The 22,322-nt window shown below is 50.9% G+C and overlaps 1 protein-coding gene across 1 annotated transcript in view; it reads right to left on the reverse strand.

The window, feature by feature from the left end:
* The window catches only part of OTOF (otoferlin), a 167,086-nt gene that overhangs the window by 59,923 nt on the left and 84,841 nt on the right, over nt 1–22,322 (reverse strand). Inside the window, exons 6-7 of the mRNA XM_084833256.1 lie at nt 878–954; nt 66–192 (exon numbers count right to left, since the gene is read on the reverse strand). Of these exons, the coding sequence (XP_084689382.1) occupies nt 66–192; nt 878–954 (204 nt within the window). The remainder of the gene's footprint in view (nt 1–65; nt 193–877; nt 955–22,322) is intronic.

Here is a 22,322-nt window from a genome sequence, read left to right on the forward strand (position 1 = left end):
GACTCTGGCTCTGAAATATCCAGACTCAGACTCCAGCATGGGCCCCGCCTTGCGCTTCTCCTCACCTCTTATTGGACACATTCGTGGTGACGGCTGTGACTGAAGCCAGGGAGATGGCGTCGGGGTCCAGGCCGCCTCCGAGATGCATCGCTTTGCGGTCCAGGTCTTCTGCTTCCAAGACAGCTGGTTCATCTGCCAGGGGAGGAGGACGCACAAGCTCACAGTTAAGAGGCTTGCTATGGCTGACTGCAGAGGAACTGCAAGTGACCTTAACGATGACTGGGTTGCACCCTCTGAAGGAGGAGAAATGATGTGGGGGAAACACGGAGGTTGAGAACTATGGGTGCTTTCTAGTGCTACCGATCACAGGGCATTTTGCAGCTCTCCTGCTTTTTCCTCCTTGTTTTTTCTGCAGTAAGGGGGGCAGGGGGGATGGAAGAAGCAGTGGGAAACCCAGGTCCATTACAAACTGAAGACACTGTTGCCTGGATCCCCTGTAAATTTCCGAGAACAAGGCAGGGCAATTGCACAATAAAAGCCTCATCTGGAAGCACTCTATACCTCCTGATACAGCAGAGAGTACAGATAGCTTAGAGTCACAATATTGTGTGGGTTCTCAAGTGTGTGCATTGTTTTGATTATTGAACGGCCATTTGTGCCACGCTACCAGGGGCAGGAAAGGGCAGCAGGACATGGCATCACCAGTAGACACCAGAGACGCTCCTCTTCAGACCGTCACCCTCCACAAGTGCAGGGAACTAGAGATGCAGGAGGGGGGCCAGCAGCAGGCTGGAGGGCTGCTCCTCTTCCTCCCCGCCGCTCCTCGCACACTGGTTCTGCACAGGTCCTCAGCACCTGGACAGGGCTAGAGAGGTACCTGGCTTCCTGTGATGGTCATCTTTGGGAGGACGGACTTTGCCCAGCTTCATGGCCGAGAAGACTCCTTTCCCGGCCCTGTGAGAAGAACAGGTGGATTTTGAGCATCGCTGTGCCACTTTACAGCATAAGCAAGAAGAAGGCAGTTCCCTGCACTGGGTAGCTCGCAACCTGAACTTGGACAGCGAGAGGGAGGCTGAGGAGACCCAAAGGGATGGAGGGGCAAGGTAAGGCAAACAGCAGGTAACGTTGGAACCAATCCCACTGCAGGTGCTTAGACTTCATTGCGGCTGAGGATGAAGATGACGGGGAGAGAGGAACAAGGGAAACATAAAGCTATTTGACAGTTCTATCCAACTGGCACAGCAAGCCATTGGGTGGATGTTCTCCAAGCATCCCATCTTGGGGGCCCCACTGAAAAGGCTCCTGAAAGAATGGCTTTGCCAGAGTTTCATACTGTAATGGAATTACTCAGACAGCCACTGGTCTGACTTTTCCTGCCCTTTGGGTCTTGCTCCCCACTCCTCCCCGCCTGCTTGTCCCCTTGGTGTTTGTTTGTTTGTTTGTTTGTTTAGAGCATTTTTACCCCACATAGAGTGGCTCACAGAGATCAGTAGCGTGACAGGCCCTCCCTGCCCTCAGGTTTACCGTCTAAGAGACATGACGCATGCGGGAAAAGCGAGGAAGTTGGCATCCATTCTGAGGGAGATTCCAGGCAGGACGGGCAGTAGTGGAGTGTGAATTTTTGTGTGTGGTTCTGCTACCATGTGCCCCAACACACAGGAACTTCTCCCCACACACACACCCCTTTCCTTTTTTTCATTGGACTTTGAAATGTGAGTGCTGCTCACAGGCATCCAACACACGCATCGTGAAAAGCTGATTAATGAATGAATTATTAACACTCCTTTTCCATCTGAGAACAAGGGCAGGGGCCATCTGCCGGGGCTCAGGGGAGGTGAGCGATGCGGGCACAGGAGGCAGCGAGGGGCTCCCCGAAATCGGGTGTCAAGATGGGGAGGCTTGGAATGCCAGGCACCAGGCAGCGAGCGCAAAATGGGCGAGGTGACGTATTCGGAAGGCTCCGAATCGGCTGGGCGAAATTCAAGACCAGCTCCTGGAATCTTCATTGCCTTGCAGGAGAGAGAATTTTGCAGCTGCAGCTTCTATCAGCCCCGAGTGACAAGCTGCGACTGGCAACGTTCTCCTACTCTGCTCTTTGAGGTACTGGGCCCCACACCCCGCTGCCACCCGGCCACCTGGCCCAGCGCTCATCCGCCTCTGCCATCCTGTGGCTAGTCATGTGTCACGCCACTAGGGCAGGGCAAGAGAGAGGCCCGCTCCCAGCGCAGCCTGCACAAGGGGGCAAACTGGGCACGCAGAAAAGTCAGGTGTTGTTATGTTGATAGTTGTTAAGGTCTTGTTAAATCCGTGGGTGCCCTGACATTATTAGCTTCCACGCAGGGGGAAATTTGGGCACAGGACCACTTGCAAATGAGATAGCTACTGCATGCCTTCTAAAAGTGATAGAATTGCATGAGAGGGCTATACCATGTGTGCCCTTATGAATGCCTGGGCCATTCCTCCAACAGGAGCTGGGAAGCCCCACATAGACCGCACCCCTCCAGCTGACAGCCCGCTGTGGTTCCAAATAAATTATAGGAACATCGGAAGCTGCCTTATACTGAGTCAGACCCTGGGTCCATCTAGCCCAGTTTTGTTGACCCTGACTGACAGCAACTCTCCGGGGGTTCAGGCAGAGGGTCTTCCCGAGCCCTCCCTGGAGACACCAGGAATCAAACCCGGGACCTTCTGCATGCAGAGCAGGCACTTTACCACTGACCTACAGCTCCATCCTATGCCTCTCGCATAAGAGAGAGGCCCCCTTCATCTGGAGTTTGGCCACCTCCACCCTAGGGCCTTAAGCAAGGAGTAAGGAGCACTCATGGGAAAAGCGGTTTGGTGATCAAATAAGCGCTGGCAAGAAACGCGTCCCCATTAGCCAGTGCCTTCCCCATCCAGACTCAGTAATATAGAATGCAAAGCTCCACAACCCCACCCCACCCCCACCGCAACTACCCTACCCATAAACCTGTTATAGGTTGGCATCTCGCATGTGCCTACAGACTCCCCCCCAAGTACACGACCAGTAAACCACAGCCATCACCTACCTGCCCCACAAAAGACAGACTCTTCACCTTCCCCCGCGTCTCACGGCTGCAGTGGTAGCCCAGAAGAGCGGGCCACCTTCCTTTCGGAAGCTCTCGGGTCGGGAACAGGGTTCCTGGCCCGCTGCCCACTCCCACCCTCTTTCCGGCCACTTGTGGCATAAAAGCCAGGCCCTGCCACCCCCCTCTTTGCCCGCCACCAAAAATAACACCGCCGAAGGGAAGGCAGTGGCACAGATGGGAAGCCAGCTGTGACGGAGGAGAACCGACACCCTCCCCTCGTGAATATTGGATGAGAACATCTGAGACTGCTCCGCACAGCCAGGCCAGCAACCCTTCCAGGTGCTGCTGGAGGTGCTCCCCCCCCCCCGGCACCACCACCCATACACCCAGAATCGTGCCTTAATGAGGAGCTTCAGTGATTTGGCAGCTGGGCAGAGGAGCCACCACTTTTAAGGCCTTGGGGCTCCCTGGCATTTCTTTTCATTGCCCCAGAGCAGTGATTAAAAGCAACAACCCTGCGCTCCGGATTCGTGTTTGGTGGGAGAGAAGGAGCCACCAGCAAGGGAGATGGGGGGCTCTGCCACACTGGAGGCACTTGTCGGGGATGCTGCAACTTGGATTCCTGCACTGAGTAGGGCGTTGGACTGGATGGTCTTGTAGGCCCCTTGCAACCCTACTATTCTATGATTCTGTGAAGGCTGCTGGATGCCTCTCCTGCCTGGATCCCAGATGGACTCTAGGCATGGATCTGGTTACGGGCTGCAAATGAATTATTCACCACTGAATCTGCCTCTAGAAAAGCAGGGCATGTGCCTGGGGGCGAGGGGGCGATCTTTGGAAGCCCTGGGGCTGGCTCACATGCGCTGTGCTTTACTCCAGCCATGTGCCCTCCAGACGCACTGGGCTGGAGCTCCCAGCATTCTCCGGGAGAAAGCCGTTTGCCCCTCGGTTGCTGTCCCAAGGGGGACCTGCCTCTGCACTGGTGGCCTCTGGGTAGGCTGCAGAACAGCCCAGGCCTCGGGGGGTGGGGTGTGCCTGCTTCCAGCGCAGAAGGCCCTGGCTCTCTCCCGGGCATCTCCAGCTGAAAAAGACTCGGGGAGCAGGTGACGGGAGCAGCCTCTCTTTTGTCATTCCGGCCCAGACCCTTCTGCCTTCAACCCCACCCACAACTTGAATGCAGCCCTGAGAGCGCCTCCAATCCAGAATTCGGACCTCAGGCTGAAAGAGGTTCTGCGTCCAGTCTGAGGCCAAACATCAGGAAATGTTGTCTGCAATACCTTATTACGCTGCATGAGAGAGAATTACAATATCCATTTATAAGTGCTCCCCCCCCCCAAGCAGATAGTAAACAATTCCTCAAGTTGAGTACATAATCAGACACAAGTTATTTTGTCTACAGGATGCCAACTGAAGCAAAACAAGAACATGCTTCAAAACTTCAGAGGAAATTGGATTTGCAAAGAGCTTCCGTGGTGCCTTTGTCAGTTACAGGTGACTGCTCAAGACATGAAACCATTTGGCTTGGGACGTGCTCATCCGTTGGCTCTGAAATCAGAGCCAGCACGTGCTCCAAATTATTCCGTTGTTTCTTATTGTACCCTATAGATATGAAGTTTATTTTAAAAATTTGGACGTTGTAGGACCTGCCAGCATTATGCAGGGGGACACCACTGCACTGAGCTGTATGCAAGGCTCTATCTTCTTGCCATGGGGAGAGAAGATCTCATCTACGGATCCAGCTGAATCCTGTTCTGTTTTGACAAGGATGAGCCTAGCAGAGTTTCGTTTGTCAAAAACACTGCCCCAGTATCTGCCTGTTAACTCACTGTTCTAACGGACATAGGAGCTGCAGAGACAGACAGACAGACAGACAGACAGACAGACAGACAGAGGCTTGGCAGAAAGAGAGGCCATGATTGCGAAGACACCTACTTGTAGCTCTTGTCTTTGCCTTTGCTGAGATGGGTGGGCAGCCGTGCAAATGAAAAACAGAAAGCACATGAGGAATGGGAAGTGGGGGAAGTAAATCAACCAGATAAAGGCAAGCATTTATATTACATTTCTAAAAATCCCAGCCTTCCTCCAAGGAGCTCAAGGGGGCATATATGGTTGCTCCCCCCTCTCAATTTTATTCTCACAACAACCCTGCTAGGTAGCTTAGCTGAGAAAGGGTGACTGGCTCAGGGTCACTCGGTGAGTTTAATAGCTAAGTATGGATTCGAACCTGGTTCTCCCCAATCCTAGTCCAACACTATAACCACTACACCTCACTGACTCTCCTCTCAAGAGTTGCCCAGAAATGAGAATTTCAAGAGATGTACCTTCTCCCATCACAATGCCAAAAATGCTGGGACAAGCTGCAGTGGGTCAGATCTTGCCTTCTCAGGCTACAGTCTTATACCCACTTCCCTGGGATTAAGCCCCACTGAGCTCAATGGGACTTACTCCTGCACAGTCAAAATGACAGGTTGTTTTTATTTCCCAGAAAGTTGAAGGCAACTTGAAAGAGGAATGGCTACCCACAGTGTATATATCCTCATCCCCATTTCACCTTGCATCACAAGGTTTCACAGGGTTTGGGTACTCTTTCAAAAACCTGCAAAACCTGAGAAGGGGAGCCTCTCTCCAACCACTGTCAGTTCTCTTAAAATCTATTGTTCATCTCCAGTCTTAGAGACAACTCAGATATCTTTTAGGGCTAAGAAAACAGGGTAGAGTTGCCTTCTTTTTTTCTCCGTTGAATTTCACCTATTGAGTTTCTGCTTGTTGCACAATTCTTAAAGGCACAGAAGTCGGGGGCTGGGGGGGGGATGACTTTGCAACAATTCTACAGTTCTGACACATCCTCCTTGTCCTGTGGCAAACAACACATCCAAGAATTGGGTGGGTGACGGCCCTGTGGCCAACCACACAATTTCTGGCTTCTCCCAACCCATATCTAGTGTCTGGTGTGCTTGCGTCCAAGAGTGAAAATACTGGATTTTCTTCCACCACCAACACCCATTTCTACCCATTTTCTCAAAAAAGGAAATCTTCAGGCTATTCACACACATGGTGAAGAGATGGGGAACTGTAGTATTGCAGCTAGGGACTCAAAACCAAAGTTGGGAATTAACCAGCGAGAAGGAGTGGGGGGTATCGCAATACCTGAATGGCAAATGGAGGTGTTTTTTCTCTTTTCCCTTAGCCTTATCTCTGAAAGTAAAAGTGCCACATAATTCAGAACAATCTGCTTGTTTGCAGCAACAAAAGCTTTCCCCTACACATTCCAACCCTTGACAAGGAGCTATACAATCCACTCCCCAAACATCATGTCACATATCCCAGTCGGAAAACCACAGCACACGCAGGCTGGAGGTAGAAAGAGTGGCCAGCAATGACAGCAAATACATTTTTTAAAAAACAAAATCAAAACCATGCGGTGAGGTGGCTTAAATGCCACTACAAAAGCTGAATTCTGCAAGCTGTACACATTATGCAAATAAATGAACCAAATTTGCACAGCTTTTCTAACTTTCCATAATTCATTCTCCAGTCTTCTTGGTATAATGTATCCTATTCCTCATGGAGGTGGAGTGGAGTGGGGTGGGGGTGGCGGTAGAAAAAGAACCATACCATTGATGGGGGCCTGACAACTTTACTAGGGATGTTGGAGAAAACTGCAGCAGATTCCAATGAGTTTCGATTTCTGTGAATCTGACCTGCGAATTCTGTGGCAGACCAGCTTTTTCTGAGTTGTGCGACTTCTGCAGACTTGTGGACCAGTTTTTCACTTGGGGGGGGGGAATTTATGCTAATTCTCATTAGCGCCTATGTGCACCAGCACTAATGCGAATTAGCGCAAGTAGAACTTTCCTTGTAAAAAAAAAATCTGATTCTGTCAATGAGCAGATGACAGAACAAACACCTGACAATCTGTGAAAGGCAGATGGAATGGATTGAACAAAATCTGTACAGCCCTAATCTTCAGATTTTATTTAAATTATTTGGCCCGTGAAACAACTTTGTTTAAAATCTACCATTCCAGTGGGCTCCCAAAGGCACCCCCAAACACATGGAGACAGCCCAACATTTCTGGGGCCCCCCATGGGCCTCAGAGCAGAAGCACTAAGTGATGCTGGCCCTAAGAAGGCCAGGATGCCATAGGTCTTGGACAGGGGTAGCAAATCTCTTTAGGGGAGGGGCTGGCACAGTGGCACACACAGACATTGGCCCTCTGCCCAGGCCATCCAAAATGCCTGGATCCAGGGTTTGGGATCTTTCTCCCCAAAGTGCTTCATCACTTCCATCATCCTCATCCAAACATGCTGTGCCCAGCGCTGAAGTCTAGAACACACACCCGTGCCCCTCCAACTGCCCCCCCACACACACACACATATACACACACTGTGTGCATGCTGAAGGAGTTGCAGCCAAGAGGGCTGGCATGTACCTGGAATGTCCGTGGCCATCACTGGTGCGTGGCAGCAGGAGGGGAGGGGAGGGGAAACCATTCAAACCCTGAGAGCCACATTGACAGAGTTTGCTGCAGCTCACTGGATTGCAGCAGGGGACCAACCCTGAGCGCCACAAGCGGAAGGAACCCTTTGACCAGGCAGCAGTTGCCCTGTAGTAACTATGGCATGGTGGTACTTGAACAGCCACCCGCAGAGACGAATCCCTGCCCCATTCCTAAGAATGTGCTGTAAGCTGGGAGCGGGGGGACGGGACACTCTCGGAACCTTTCACCACCTGGCTGCAAGCACTGCAGGTTAAAAAGTCCCAGCCCTGCCTCATGGCAGCAGGTCATGGAACAGCAGTGCTGGCAGGATTGGGTCCATGATTGCTTTTAGCAATCTCAGCAATATGATGGAAGGGGCTGCTCTGGGCCCAGACTCCTTTCCTCTCTATGGTACAGGCCCCCAGATCCACGTGGAAAGTGGCCATCCTCAAAGGCCCTCAGGACAGCAGTTCTCGGTCTCTAGAACAGGGGTGCAGAGCCTCAGGCCTGGGGGCCAAATCCAACCCAGCTGCAGTCCCAGTCTGGCCCTATGGGGCTCCCCAAATGGCCCCACGCCCTTTCCCAGACCACTGAATGTCTGGTGGTTTTCCGGCTTTGGTGCAGTTTCCCCCATTCTAAGAGGCTGAAATGCCCCTGCTGAGGCCCAGGCAGCAAGAGCGTCGAGCTGCGATCCGCTGGCCTGTATGGTTTGGGGCTTTGCCCCTTTTGCCTTTGGCCCCACCCCTTGCGCCTTCAGCTCTGCCCACCACTGGAATGCAGCCCCCAAGAGCTTCTCTGAAATGGAATTTGGCCCTCAGGCTGAAAGAGGCGCTGCCCCCTGGTTCTAAAAGGAAGAAGTCCTGGAGCTCAAGCCCCCAACCCTCCACACACACAAGAAACCATTCTGAACTAAAATCCCCTTTTTCCAGGGCTATCTGCAACAGGGCCTGGTTGTGGTTTATTCAGTCATGCACTCCCTGCATGCTCAGAGGAACTCGCGTGTCTATTCTGAGTCCCAGGGCTAAACTGCAGCTACCAGGACCACTTCTGGGGCTAAGCCCTGACAAGGATGCAGCCCTGCTTGTGGCCCACCAAGGCGGGGCAGGTTGGGGTAGAAAGAGAAGATCCTGCTTGGAGCCAATAGCTCTGCTTTGAGTCTCAGTACCTGGCTATGGATTTGTAGCTGTCATGGCTCTTGTTCCAGAGTTTGCTGGATTAGGGCACAGGACAGGAGAGAAAAACATCAACATTAGGGGCTTTTCTACATGAGGCTTTTAACCCACACTTTTCCTGAGGCTTCTGCTCCCAGATTCTTTGCGGGATTAAGATCCTCTCCTTTACACATGCTTTTTTCAGTGGTTTTTTTCCCCCTCTTCCTTTCTGTATGTTCCATTACACAACCACTAGGTGGTGTTGTGGTGTAGCAGAATTGCGGAATTCCATTAGGTTTCTATAATGCCATTCAGAAAAAATACTAGACTTCCCTTGTTAGGGGGAAAAAAACCATGATCATCGCAAAGCACAGGAGAGGCCCTGGAGGAGGATAATATCGTGTAAAGGACCTGCAAACTACCATAAGTAGCACACAATAAATGCCTTATATAGAAAGGCTCTAGGGTTAAGGGGGAATTGGCAGCACTGGAAATGAGAGCATGCTCCGGCCACTCGCAGCCGAACATCCGGCCGCTGGGCAGCCTGCAGGGACACAAATGGCGGCTTCCGTAGCCGCCGCCATTTGCATCCCTGTATTTAGCCGTGATGGGGGAAAACAACCAGCGTACGCAAATGGTGGCGGCTACGGCCGCCGCCATTTGCATTCCTTATTTTTTGCCATCTTAGTCTACGTCAATATTTATGTAGACTAAGACGGCGAAAAATAAGGAACGCAAATGGCAGCGGCTGTAGCCGCCGCCATTTGCGTACGTGGTTTTTTTTTTTTAACCCAGACGTAATAGGCTACGTAAGTCTTTACGTAGCCTATCAAGTCTATGTAAAAAAACCCAACAACACACAGACTGCAAATGGCGGCGGCAGCAGCCGGTCGGAAGACCAGCCGCCACTGCCGCTGCCGCAGCCTCCACTGGAGCCGTCGCCGTCCGGAACATCCGCCCCAGGTAAGTCTCGTCCCGGGGGGGATCCATGGGGGGCGGGGGGGTGGCAGGCCGTTCCGCCATGGATTTCAGGGGGCCGAATGCACTGGCATTCGGCCTCACCGAGATCTGTGACGGAATTCTCTGACATCCCTAATTGGGCGGCCGCCTCTGAACTTGGAGGTGACTGCCTATCCAATGCAGGGCAGGAGAAGTGTGGAGGGGATCATCCCCTCCATGCTTCAGCTGCCCTGCATTTATGGCTAGACAGCTGATTTAGGCTGTCTAGCCATGGGACCTCGGAGTGCGGGAAGCAGCAGCCAGACAACACAGAGGATGTGTTGTACCAGCAGTTCCGGCTCCCCCGCCCCTACACGCCCCCAGGAACACCCCGTTTTTGCTGCTCTGCACTGCTCTTCTGAGCATGGAGCACAGGGCAGTTCCGAGCTGCCTGCAAGGCAGTGCGGGAGTGGGGGAAGGTCGGTTCTTAGGGAACCGACCTCGGAGTGCGGGCTCTGAGGTCAGTTCCCAGAAACTGACATATCCCATGGCTGTCTGTCTGCTGACTAGTGGCCATAAGATTCTGCCCTTAGAAAGGTAAAAAACTTTAAAACTACGATATTGTACATAATATAAAAAACTTTTTATATACAAACATGTAAACAGCACACACACACTGTCCTTCTGTCTGTGTGTCTATCTATCTATCTATCTATCTATCTATCTATCTATCTATCTCTGTCTCAGAACATGTCCTGCGAAAGGTGTTCTCGCTGGTGTGCTGAGAGAAGTGTGCCCCACAGCTGGGGGCTGCCACCACTGATGCCTCCTCATGTGTCAGTCTGACTCTGACACACAGAAGGAAGCAAAATTCTCAGAGGGTGTCCCCCTCAGAGGTCATGATGGGCCATAGGAGAGGAGATCTTTATTTATTTATTTATTTATTTATTTCATTTATATCATGCCTTTTTTCCTCCTTAAGGAGCCCAAGGCGGTGTACATAATTCTCCTCCTCTCCATTCTATCCTCACAACAACAACCCTGTGAGGTGGGTTGGGCTGAGTGTCTGTGGCTGGCCCAAAGTCACCCAGCGAGCTTCATGGCTGAGTGGAGACTAGAACCCGGGTCTCCCGACTCCTAGTCCAGCACTCTTGCCATTACACCACACCGGCTTGCTTGGTCTGTCACCACTATGCTCTCGTAGCCATAGCGGTGACAAACCAAGGGCCAAATTAGTCAATAGGAAGGAGAAAGCAGAAACAGACTCTGTCCTGATGCTCTCTCTTTTTTAACTGAAAAGCAGCCTCAGAGGCTGCACCCAGGGGCAGCTGAGTGGAAGGGGGAAAGGATTGCTTAACGCATCCCTTCCTGCCAGCAAAAATTTTTTCCCAGCAATATTGGTTTTAATTTTTTTTAAAAAAAAATTCCCCCCTCCCAGCAAAACTCCAGCAGCTTTTCCATTTGCAGGAGGAAAGATGCAGGATCCTTGTATCGGTATCTTTTTCTCAGCAGGGAGAAAAGCAGCTTCTGAAAGGTGATTCTTAGAAAACAAATGGTGGCACGGGGGGGGGGGAGGATTAAACATCTCCTCCTTCCTCACCTTTCCGCGGCTGAAACTGACAGCATTTTGGTTACACACGCGCACGCGCACTCACACGCAGTCTCCATCAAAGTATTATCTGCATGCCTTCTATTCATAGAGCACTCAGAGCAGCTTCACAACTCAAACACACACAAATAGAAGGACATATCAAGAAAAGTGCACATTAAAAACACTGCAAAAACTAAGCTAAAAGCAGCAGTCAGTAACACAGAACCCAGGCAGCAATAGAGGCCTTTTGAAACAGAAACTTTTAAAAACTGGGGACTGTATATAATGTTGTTTGGCTCTCAGAAGGAACATCACAGGCCAAAACCAGCAGCCTGGACAGAACCCGGAGGACCAGAGCGCGCCAGGGACAGGCACATGAATAATTCACTTGGGCCAGATTGTATTCTCCTCCATAGCTACATCCCGCCAATTAATTTTTTAAAGTAAACACTGATCAGGTAACGTTCCCCAGCATTGACTTTCTCCCTGCCCCAGAGTACAAAAGAGGAGGCGTTCAAGACGAGGCTGGACAGCCACCTGTCAGGGATGCTCTGACTTGGATTCCTGCACTGATCAGGGGGTTGGGCTCGATGGCCTCGTAGGCCCCTTCCAGCCCTACTATTCCATGATTCTATGATTTCCTATTTTTCTATTTCATATTTTTTTTGACCATTCTCATTCAATTTGATAGAAGAGAAATTGCTTTTGAAAAGAAATTCAATGGTGAAGAAATTTTGGAGAAATTCTCATCGGTTGGCTTTGGGTTTCTTGGGCTTACCTTACTTAGGAAGTGGCTGAGGAGTGAGCACAAGTGTCCTGCTTTTCATTGTACATTCACCTATGTGGCCGCCTTAGCTTCCTACACTTCAATTAAAGCCTAGTTTAAGGTACCATGAGGTAATTCCTCCCATAGAGCTTTTTCAGATCAAGACGTGCAGGCAGCCTGGGAGGCTAGCTGTGATTAGGTATGCTCAAACACCACAAAAATACATTATGAAGCATCCTGAATGAGGCAGAACAATGGAAGCCTCTTTCATGGGAGGAGAAAACTTTCAGGAAATTGGAGGACAGATTTTGGCAGAGCACTAACTCCACCTCATCCCTGGAGCTAGACAGAACACTGCCCCATCTTGCTGTGGTTTTATGAAAGGTTGTCACAGAGAGGAAGGCCAGGATCTCTTCTCGATCATCCCAGACTGCAGGACACAGAATAATGGGCTCAAGTGACAGGATGCCAGATTCCGGCTGAACATCAGGAAAAACTTCCTGACTGTTAGAGCAATACGACAATGGAACCCATTCCCTAGGGAGGTGGTGGGCTCTCCTACACTGGAGGCACTCAAGACGAGGCTGGGCAGCCATCTGTCAGGGATGCTCTGACTTGGATTCCTGCATTGAGCAGGGGGTTGGACTCGATGGCCTTGTAGGCCCCTTCCAGCCCTACTATTCCATGATTCTATGATTCTAAAGAACTTGGGTCAGAGGCAACAGAACACCATCACTCACAAGAGGGGTGGCCTAAAATATTTCAGTATTTGAAGGATGCTGGCTCTCGTGGCACAAGAACTGGTGTCACCCTATAAACAGGTGGAGCACAACAACCCCCCAGGAAAAGCTCGCTCGGGGAGGCCCACTCAGATGAAGAGAAGGGTGCCTTGGAGGGGCGGGGTGGGGTGCTGTGTCCACAATGGCAGCAGGGCACAGTCAGATGTTACACTGTGTCAGTTCCAGGTTTGCTATGAAACAGACACTACTTTCAAAGGCTGCTCAGCCAACCCCGGCTTCCTGCTCAGGGCCTTGCAGAGAGGCGTTTACATTTTAAGGTAAAACATCTTCTGTGTACAACTTCTAAAATGCGTCATGTGTGATTTGGCCCTGCTCATTGAAGGGATGATGCATTAATGATGAAAATCATCTCCTCCCTTCCAAACCTGAGCTGAAACAAGGGAGTCCTTTGCATAAACCCCACCCACCCCCCGCAAAAAAGGGGACCTCGTTCAGCCAGCTTTCAAGGGGCAACTAGGACTAAGAAATGTTGGGGTCCTTTAAAGTGACATTTAAAGCTCCCAGTCGTCCCCCCACATTTTTTTTAAAAAAACCTACCTATTTCACCTGAATGGAGAACATTCAAAAGATTTTAGTTTGCTGAAAGCGGAAACCTGTGACAGACTGAAAGACTGGCTGCTTTTATCATCACGTTGGAAAATTTGAAGAATGTTCGTCTTTGAGGTGGAAATACATTGTAGAGATAATCATAAATTTTTGAAGAAAAAAACACAGGAAGAAAAGTAAATGCTGTTGAGCAAATCCTCGAATGTAAGAGCTTTGGACTTTGTGCTGGGAGTGGTGGATTTAAATAGCCCCCCCCCCCTCCACCACAGGCTCTCTAGTTGATCATGGTCAAGCCACAACCATCTGTAAAATAGGAGTGGGTTGGATGCAGACTAACCTTACAATCCTAGACATGTCTACTCAGAGGTAAGTCCCATTAGGTCCAACAGGGCTTACTTCCAGGTAAGTATGCATTTCCCCCCTCTTTCATAATACTACAACCCAATGAGGTCATCCCATGAAGCTGCATGGTGGGAGATTCAGGACAGACAAAAGGAAGGGCTTCTTCACACAGTTAGAACTATGGAATTCACTTCCACAAGATGTAGCGATAGCCACCTACTTGGATGACTTTAAAAGGGGATTGGACACATTCCCAGAGAATGCTGTCAATGGCTACTATTCCTGATGGCTCTATCTAGGGGTGTACGAAACCCCACTTACCTTGCTCTGCTGAGGTCCATGGGGGGGAGGTGATCCGGTCCTCCCCCTGGAATCCTCGATGAGGGGGGAGGCGATCCGTTCCTCCCTCCCGGAATCCTCCCTGGCCGGCTCCGCTCCATGGCGTGTCTGCGGAGCTGCCGGCCAGGCCAATCCGCAGCCAGGCTGCTGCAGACGCAAATGGCATCCTGCATAGGGGACGGCATTTGCGTCGCTGCTATAGCCATGATAGGCTACATAAATATTTACGTAGCCTATCACGGCTAAAGCGGGAACGCAAATGGTGTCCCCTACGCAAGATGCCATTCACGGCCGCACATCAGAGTAGTGGCCAGCAGCGGCTGGATCTGGACCGCTGGAGGCAGGTAGGATCCGGTCCGCAGGGACTTCACGGCATGGCGGGGGGGTGGATTGCTGGATTCTTTAGAATCCGGCCTCACTGGAGTCTGTGGCGGAATTCTCCGCCATCCCTAGCTCTATCCTACCTCCAGTATCTGAGGCAGTATGCCTCTGTACACCAGTTGCTGAGGAACATGGGTGGGAGGGTGATGTTGCATTCATGCCCTGTTTGTGGGTCCTACAGGCAGCTGGTTGGCCACTGTGAGAACAGAATGCTGGACTAGAGTGGAACATAGGAAGATGGCCAGCTGCTGTATACCAAGTCAGATCCTGAGTCCATCTAGCCCAGCACTGTCGACACTGACAGGCAGCACTCTCCAGGCTTTCAGGCTGGGTTCTTTCCTAGCTGTACCAGAAGATACCAGGGCTTGAACCTGAGACTGTCTGCATGCAAAGCAGGGGCTCTAACACTGAGCTTTTGGACTGATCCAGGAGGGCTCTTCTTAAGTAACTAAAGTAGTCTGGATCCAGCCCAATGCCTTTCACGTTTTACAGGTACCTGTAAAATGGAGTCAGCAATGACATCCTCGTAGAACTGCTTCGGCGAGGGTGAACGTTATAAGGGCTACAGTGCCAAGGTTCTGCAAGCAAGAACTACTCTATGAATGAACAAGCAGAACTTGCTCATGTCCCTCAGTGTTTCTCACAATTGTACATGCTTCACTCCACACCATATTTACCCGTCATAGTCGTCTCCATCTTCACCCAGACTGTTCCATTTACATGCCGAAATGCATTTAAAACAAATTGCGCATGTCATTAAAGGGAGAAATGATTTGATCCGTTACGCACATCCAAGAGTCACATTCAGACATACGACTGATCACACAAACGTGCTGCAATGACACATGTATCAGGGCCGTCCTATGCTTTCAGAAGAATTACATGGTACATCATTTCTGTAACATGGGAATGGGGAAGGTTTGACCCTCCAGACATTGCTGGACTGCAACTCCCATAGTCCCTCACCATTGGCTATGTCGGCTAGGGCTTATGGGAGTTGCAGTGCACCAACAGCTGGAGGACTATATGTTCCCCACCCCTGCTGTTAACACTTTAGAATGCAAGTGTGTGTTGTGTCACATGCTTGAATGATCCTCCATACTCCCTGCACTTGTGAGCTAGCATGTAAGGAAGGAGGCTTGGCTATAACCCTTCGCCTTGACTTGCTAGCTTTCTATAGCCAGGGAGTGTTCAACTTGGATGAGGATTGTATTATGTGATCACCCACCAGCAGTCCTGAAGTGGTTCAGTCCAAGGAGGCTGTATCACACGATTCTTCCAAACATGTAGCCCAGTTCTAACCTCATGCTAGGAGTGGGGCTTCTAATGTATAGTCCCAAACTAGAGGTCTATATTTTGCAACCGACTCCCTTTCAGAGGGTCAGAGCAGTTTTATTTTAAAACAAGGCATTGAACATAGTACTGAACAGCTGCAGAATGATGGGATGTGAAAGGTGTGACGTGTAGTGGAGAAGAGGCAGGCAGGAGGGGTGCTTAACCCACCCCCTCCCACTGCTTTTTTCCTGCAACAATTTCCCCAAGCTACCTTTTTTGTTGTGTTGTAAGAGAAAAGCACTGATGGCGAAGAAGTCAGAGGGGGAAAGCATTAGGTGAGGAAAAGGGTTAAGCATCCCCTCCTATCTGCTGCTTCTCTGCTGCAAATCATGTCATACTTTCAGCTGTTATGTGGCAAAGTAGACCCCTTGCCAAGGGTCTAGCACACCCCCCAGATGCAGAATAAGCTATACAAAACATAGGCAGAACTATGCAAGTTGTAGAATTTGTCCTGGTTTTCTTGTTATTAGGTTTTCTTGTTGCACATTATATATGATTATACAGCCCTGACCATAAGACAGAGTTGGAGGCAGTAAGACAGGAGTGATGACTCATAATGATATGATATGGAGGGGACCCCCCACAATCAGCAAGAAGCTGGACGGAGGGAGCACCAACACCTCCACTTCTTAACTGGAGGTTTGAGCCTTGGCTGTGTGCATGGGGGTTAATGTGCTTTTTCTGGCTTCCACATTTTTGCATTCTGTGTCTGGAGCTGATCACCTTTCAGATGAGTTAAACGTGGTTGGCTCAGAATCATCACAAACCTCTCATACAAACCCCTAATGGGGAAACAAAGCAAAGATTGGGCTCTCCATTGCTGAAGGTATTTAAGCAGAGGCTGGGTGGCTGTCTGTCAAGGATGCTATAATTGCATCCTGTACTGCAGAGCCTGTACTGAGCAAGGGGTTGGACTAGATGGCCTTTGAGGTCGCTTCCATTCTATGGTTCTGTGAAACCTCTAGATAAAATGCAGCAGCCCTTTGCAGTGGGGGCTGTGGCTCCGATGTCAGTGGGGCGGTGAATCCGCTCCAGGTTTCAGTCAGAACCAGTCAGCACTCTAAAGGAGCTATCCAAGGTTCTGCCTCTTGGATAGCTCCTTTAGAGTTCTGACTGAAACCCGGAGCGGATTCTCCGCCTCACTGACTTTGGAGCCGCCAGCCTCCACTGGCCCTTTTTGTGGGCAAACGGCTGATCTGGCAGGGCCCTGCGGTGCTATTTACAGATTATTTTCATTCCGGGGTGGTCTGTTTTCCTCCCGGTGGGATAGGAAATTAGCTGACTAATGAGACATTTTTTTTCTCAAGATATTGGAAGCACAGGCAGCAAATGACTCTTTCATGAAGTCTTCAGGCACTGTGGAGTCTCACTGGACTCTCCAGCAGATCTTCTCTCACTTCTTTTTGAATGAACCATGTTACAAGTAGGGGTGTACGAAACCCTGCTTACCTGGGGTTCCGCAGCTGGGGGGAGGTGATCCATTCCTCCCCCCGGAATCCTCAACAGGGGGAGGCGATCCGTTCCTCCCCCCCGGAACCCTGCCTGGCTGGCTCTGCTCCGTGGCCAAGCCGCGGAGCCACCAGCTGGGCCAACCCGCAGCGAGGCCTCCAGCCACTGCCGGGCTGGTGCAGACGCAAATGGCGTCCTGTGTAGGGGACGCCATTTACGCCGGCCCGTGATAGGCTACTTAATATTTACATAGCCTACCACGAAAAAAAAACAGCGAACACAAATGGCAGCTACGGCGGCTGCCATTTGCGTTCCCATTTTTTCCGCCGTGATAGGCTACGTAAATATTTACGTAGCCTCTCACAGCAAAACAGAGGGGTGCAAATGGCAGCCACTATGCCATTTGCGCCCCTCTGTTTTGCTGTGAGAGTCTACGTAAATATTTACATAGCCAATCACAGCGGAAAAAAAAGGGAACGGAAACGGCGGCCGCTGTAGCCGCCACCATTTACGTTTCCTTAGTTTTGCTGTGATAGGCTATGTAAATACTTACATAGCCTATCACGGCTTCTGCAGGGACGCAAATGGTGTCCCTGCATTAGCCGTTATAGGCTACATAAGTATTTACGTAGCCTATCACGGCTATATGGACGAAGCGAATGGCGGCCACGGACATGGCCGCCATTCGCTATGCAGTGCGGATGGCAGCAGGTAGGTGCTCCATTCCGGGTCCATTTTGCGGGTTGGGTGGGCGGCGGGGCTTCATTCCACCACGGATTTCGTGGTGGAATTCTCCGCCATGCCTAGTTGCAAGCAACAACCCAGTCAAGAAGATCCTCTCTCCGCAGGCTTCAAAGAAATACAAGCATATGCGTCTCTCTGAGCAACTAGATACTGGGATTACTGTTTTGGTGTAGCCATTTTTGGCCTTATTTCCCCGACCCCTCCACCAATTCAGCTATATGGCTGTGCTGGCTAGGGATGATGGGAGTTGTAGTCCAACTGATCTGGATGGCATTCGGTTGAGGAAGGCCGATATATGTCTACAGGAGCAAGCAAGAGCTGTTTGAGATTTAAAAAACCCACCAGATCCAGTTTGCTTTTCCCTGAAGCATTTTGAGATGTTCCTGTTTTTGGAAATGGCTTTTAAAATCTTTTAGCTGAGCTGTAATGGTGGGTTTTACCTGCTGACAATGTGCTAGTATTTTAATTAGCTGTTCATTAATTCATCCTTTCTTTTTACTATTGCTTATTGAATGATTTTGGAGTAAGCCACCCGAAAGATGGCCTAAAGGTATTTTAATAGAAATAAATAAATACTGTAGAGGCTTAGTGCTTTCCATGTAGTGCTTTGCATTAGGTTCAGTTTCTCATGTCTCCCATTTTTAATAAGGATCTCAGGTAGCAAGTGTGGAGGGGACTTCTTTTTCCAACCTCAGACCTTGAAGAACTGCTAGCAGTCAGAGTAGACCAGGGGTCTCCAACGCAGTGCCTGCAGAGACCTCCAACGGTGCCCATGAAGGTCTCTGCTCCCTGCCCTCTTCCAAATGCTTCTTTAAAATAAAAACTTTGGAAAATGTTAGGGCCGCCTTCTTTCTCTCCCTCTCTAGCTTCTAGCCTCGCTCTTTGCCTTGTTCTTTCCCCCTCCCTCCCAGCCTCTAGCCTCACTGTTGCTCTCCCCACACTTCTTTAGCTCACTTTTGACTAGCTGGGCCCCCAGGGCAGCCATTATGTGACTAGCCACATCCACCATGGGAGCCATTTTGTGGTGGTGCCCACAGCAGTTTCTCAAATTCCCAAATGTGCCCTTGGGTCCAAAAAGGCTGGGGACTCCTGGAGTAGCCCATCCTCCCCTACTGGGCACCCTCCAGATGTATTGGATGTATTGGACTGCCATCATTCCCACCAGCATGGCTATGCTGGAAGGAGATGATGGGAACTGTAGTCCAACACATGTGGAGGGTGCCTGGTGAGGGGAAGCTGCAGTAGGCAATTCTGGACCAACTAACAGATGAGGGAATGAGGACGGCTGGTAGAGCCCTGCTTCAGCTGGACTGTTCCTTTCCCTCCCAGGGCCATTTACCACCATCTGCCCCATAGGAAAGATCCTGATCACTTTCTATTTCTTTTCTTTTTTAAAAAAAGGTATGGTTTATTGTGACTTTATTACTGATTATTGATGTGACTTTTAAGCCTCTTTGGAAAGATTTGTACCCCAAAAGGAGGGATATAAATACACATACGAAATAAATAAACTAATTAAATCATAATCTAGCTCCATAGAAAACAGCGGCAGCATCGGTGTCCATTACGTCAGTGAAAAAGGTGACCAGGTTAATCATAGTCAGCCTGCCGGGAAAGACCACGGTCTGGCGCTCCCGTCTTCCCTTCCAACCCAGGAAGGCTCAGCGGTCTGCATATGTTGCAAAAGGAGGGGCGTTGGGGGACATCCTCATGGAGCTGGGTTTCTGGGCCCTTTGGTGGTTGCTATGGCAGCAGCTACATCCGCTGGCGCAGCCTGATTCTTTAGCGGCACAATAGGGTTCTTGTGCTGGATCTCTGTGGCTGGGCATTGCCGAGACCACGGACAGGTTACCGTGAGGAAAGGAAATCTGCCGTCTTCCTGAGAGCACGCTCATGGGGAAGACCCCGAGGCCCACAACTCTGGGATACACCCTGGGGCGCACTCCCTCCCTCACCCCCACCCCAAGAAGATGGCCCAGGAGCACCCTAAAATTCTAATTTGGATCTGGAGTCTCTCTAAAAATGCCTCAGGGCTCAAGGCTGTGCACTGCAGGGGTGGCCACAGGCCACAGGCCCCCATGCCAAGGCATCCCAGGGGGCAGCTGGGTGAGTCTCTTTCAGGCAGCAAAAACAGCCAGGCGTCTTGTGGCACCTCAGAAAAGAACAGCAGATACGTCCTTGTGTGAGCCAGGACAGCCGGGGTGGGGGGCTCGATCCATGGCCCTCGGCCTTCACGTGACCCTCAGCCCAATTTCAAAAGACCTTCAGGAGGGGGTCTTGGTTGTTTGTTGGGTCCAGGAAGCTCCGCCTCTAAGGCAAACCTGACACGGCTCTTCTCCCTTCCTAGCTGTTCTGGCAGCCTTCATTTCCAGGATCCATCACGGGAAGCTTCACCCACGTGCCTGTATAGCAGGGGCGCGCCCCCCATGGCTGCCCGAACCCTCCCACCACCGCTGAATTTCCCTCCTCCTGTCCTGTCCTCTCAACTCCCTCCCCCAGAGACCCTCATGCCAGTTGTCCTTTGCCTGCTGACCGATATCACTGGGATGTGTGTGTACCACGCACACATCTGCAGTAGTCCATATGTGTGCGCCTGTGGGGGGTGCGCATGCATATAGATGTGTGCATGCAGCTGGGTATGTGTGCATGCAGGTGTGTGTGTGCCTGTGTGTGGCCCTGAACCCCCTCCCCCAAGCCAGTTTCACATGCAGCCCTTTGGGGCCAAAATGGTTGTGCACCCCTGGCTTTATATCACACCATGCTGCACGGCAAACACTCTCAGAAGGGGTTGACACAAATCTGAGAAATGCCACAAGGTGAAACCATTCCATGCTCTCACAAACACAGTCCCACGTGGGGAAAAGGAGACGTCAGCAGACATCCGCCTTCTCCAACCTGGTGCCCTCCAGAGGTGTTGGACTACAACTTCCATCGTCCAAGCCACCATGACCGTTTTGTCCAGAAGTCAACAGTAGGGGAGGGCCCTAATGGAAAAACCCCTGCCTGGAAGCCTGGAGAGCCACTGCTGCCAGTCAGTGTCGACCATACTGGTCTAGATGGACCAAAGGTCTGACTCAATATAAGGCCGCTTCCTGTGTCCCTATTGGCCATGTTGTCTGGGGATGATGAGACTCGTATTCCAACCCTTCCAGAGAGCACTTGGTTGAGGAAGGCTTCCGTACATTGCCTTATTTCCTGTGGTTGTATTTCTCCTCCCTCCATGCATGCATGCGTTCATGACAATGCACAAGCCAAGCCTGGTCAGCTTTCCCTGGGAGGGCAGCTGTATGAACTCAGCCTTCATCTAGAGCACCACAACCCAAACTGAAGGCCTGGGGAGAGGTTGGCCTTGTACCTCGCAGTGAGAGAGCCTTGGCTGATGGTGTCTCCCTCACCCAGAAGTTCATCATCGCTGTGGTAATACATTTCGTCCTCTTCTTGCCTGCAAGGATGGGCAGCAACACACGGACCATGATCCCCTGGGGCTGGGTTTTTGTCGCTCTCTTTAAGTTAGTGATGTCAACAGGGCTTGGTCGTGCTAACAGGAACAGCAATTTCAGCAGAACTCAGTGACGGTGCCACCCAGCAAACTGAACTCACTTGAGGTCTTGGGGGACAGAACCTGGATTATTGTTCCGGTGGCATGTTGCAAACCCCCAGCTCTTAGCATGTGTGGGGTGCAGGTGGGGTCGTGAACTCCCCATCATTGCAAATTCGAACTGTCTGTGCCCTGCTTCACAGTCCTCTAGAGCCATTCACAAGGCCATTTCTGGCTCATCGGAGACCTGTGAGATCAGCCCAGGTTGACACAGCCACACAGAGTCATGGTGCAACTCCAACTTTCCCAACCTGACACCCTCCAGATGTGTCAGACTACAACTCCCATAATCCTCAGCCAGAAGACTGGGGGATTATGGGAGTGGTAGTCTGACACATCCGGAGGGTGCCAGGTTGGGGAATGCTGATGCACCTTTTCCCACACACCTGTGGGTTGCCATTCACCGCCTTACACAGAACGCCCCAAAGACAGGCTGAGGGATGATGACACCACCAGTGGCCTGGGGATGCGCCACGGACACGCCCACATGCTGAGTTAACCACCCCCAAACTGAGAGGATGCATTGTGTTTATTGTCATGTGTCACAATCGCATCTCCGTGTATTTCCTAGGGTGCAAAGCAGAGCATGGGCGTGACAGTCATAGTCATTAATATCCACCATGTGTTGCGGGCAATTTCCTGTCCCTGTAAGGATTGTGTCGTATTTCATGCAGCCCTCAGAACAGAACTGCCTACCGCAGAACAATCACAGGCTTCCCAATCAACCATTTGCCTTGGAATGCCCGTGTGTGTGTGTGTCTTTAAAAGATACGTGCAGGAGAAAGACCCTGGGCCACAGTGGGGCTGCTCAACC

The sequence above is a fragment of the Heloderma suspectum genome, chromosome 1 (assembly GCF_057233095.1).
Source record: "Heloderma suspectum isolate Gila_16-S chromosome 1, 16-S_ref, whole genome shotgun sequence".
NCBI classification, from domain to species: domain Eukaryota; kingdom Metazoa; phylum Chordata; class Lepidosauria; order Squamata; family Helodermatidae; genus Heloderma; species Heloderma suspectum.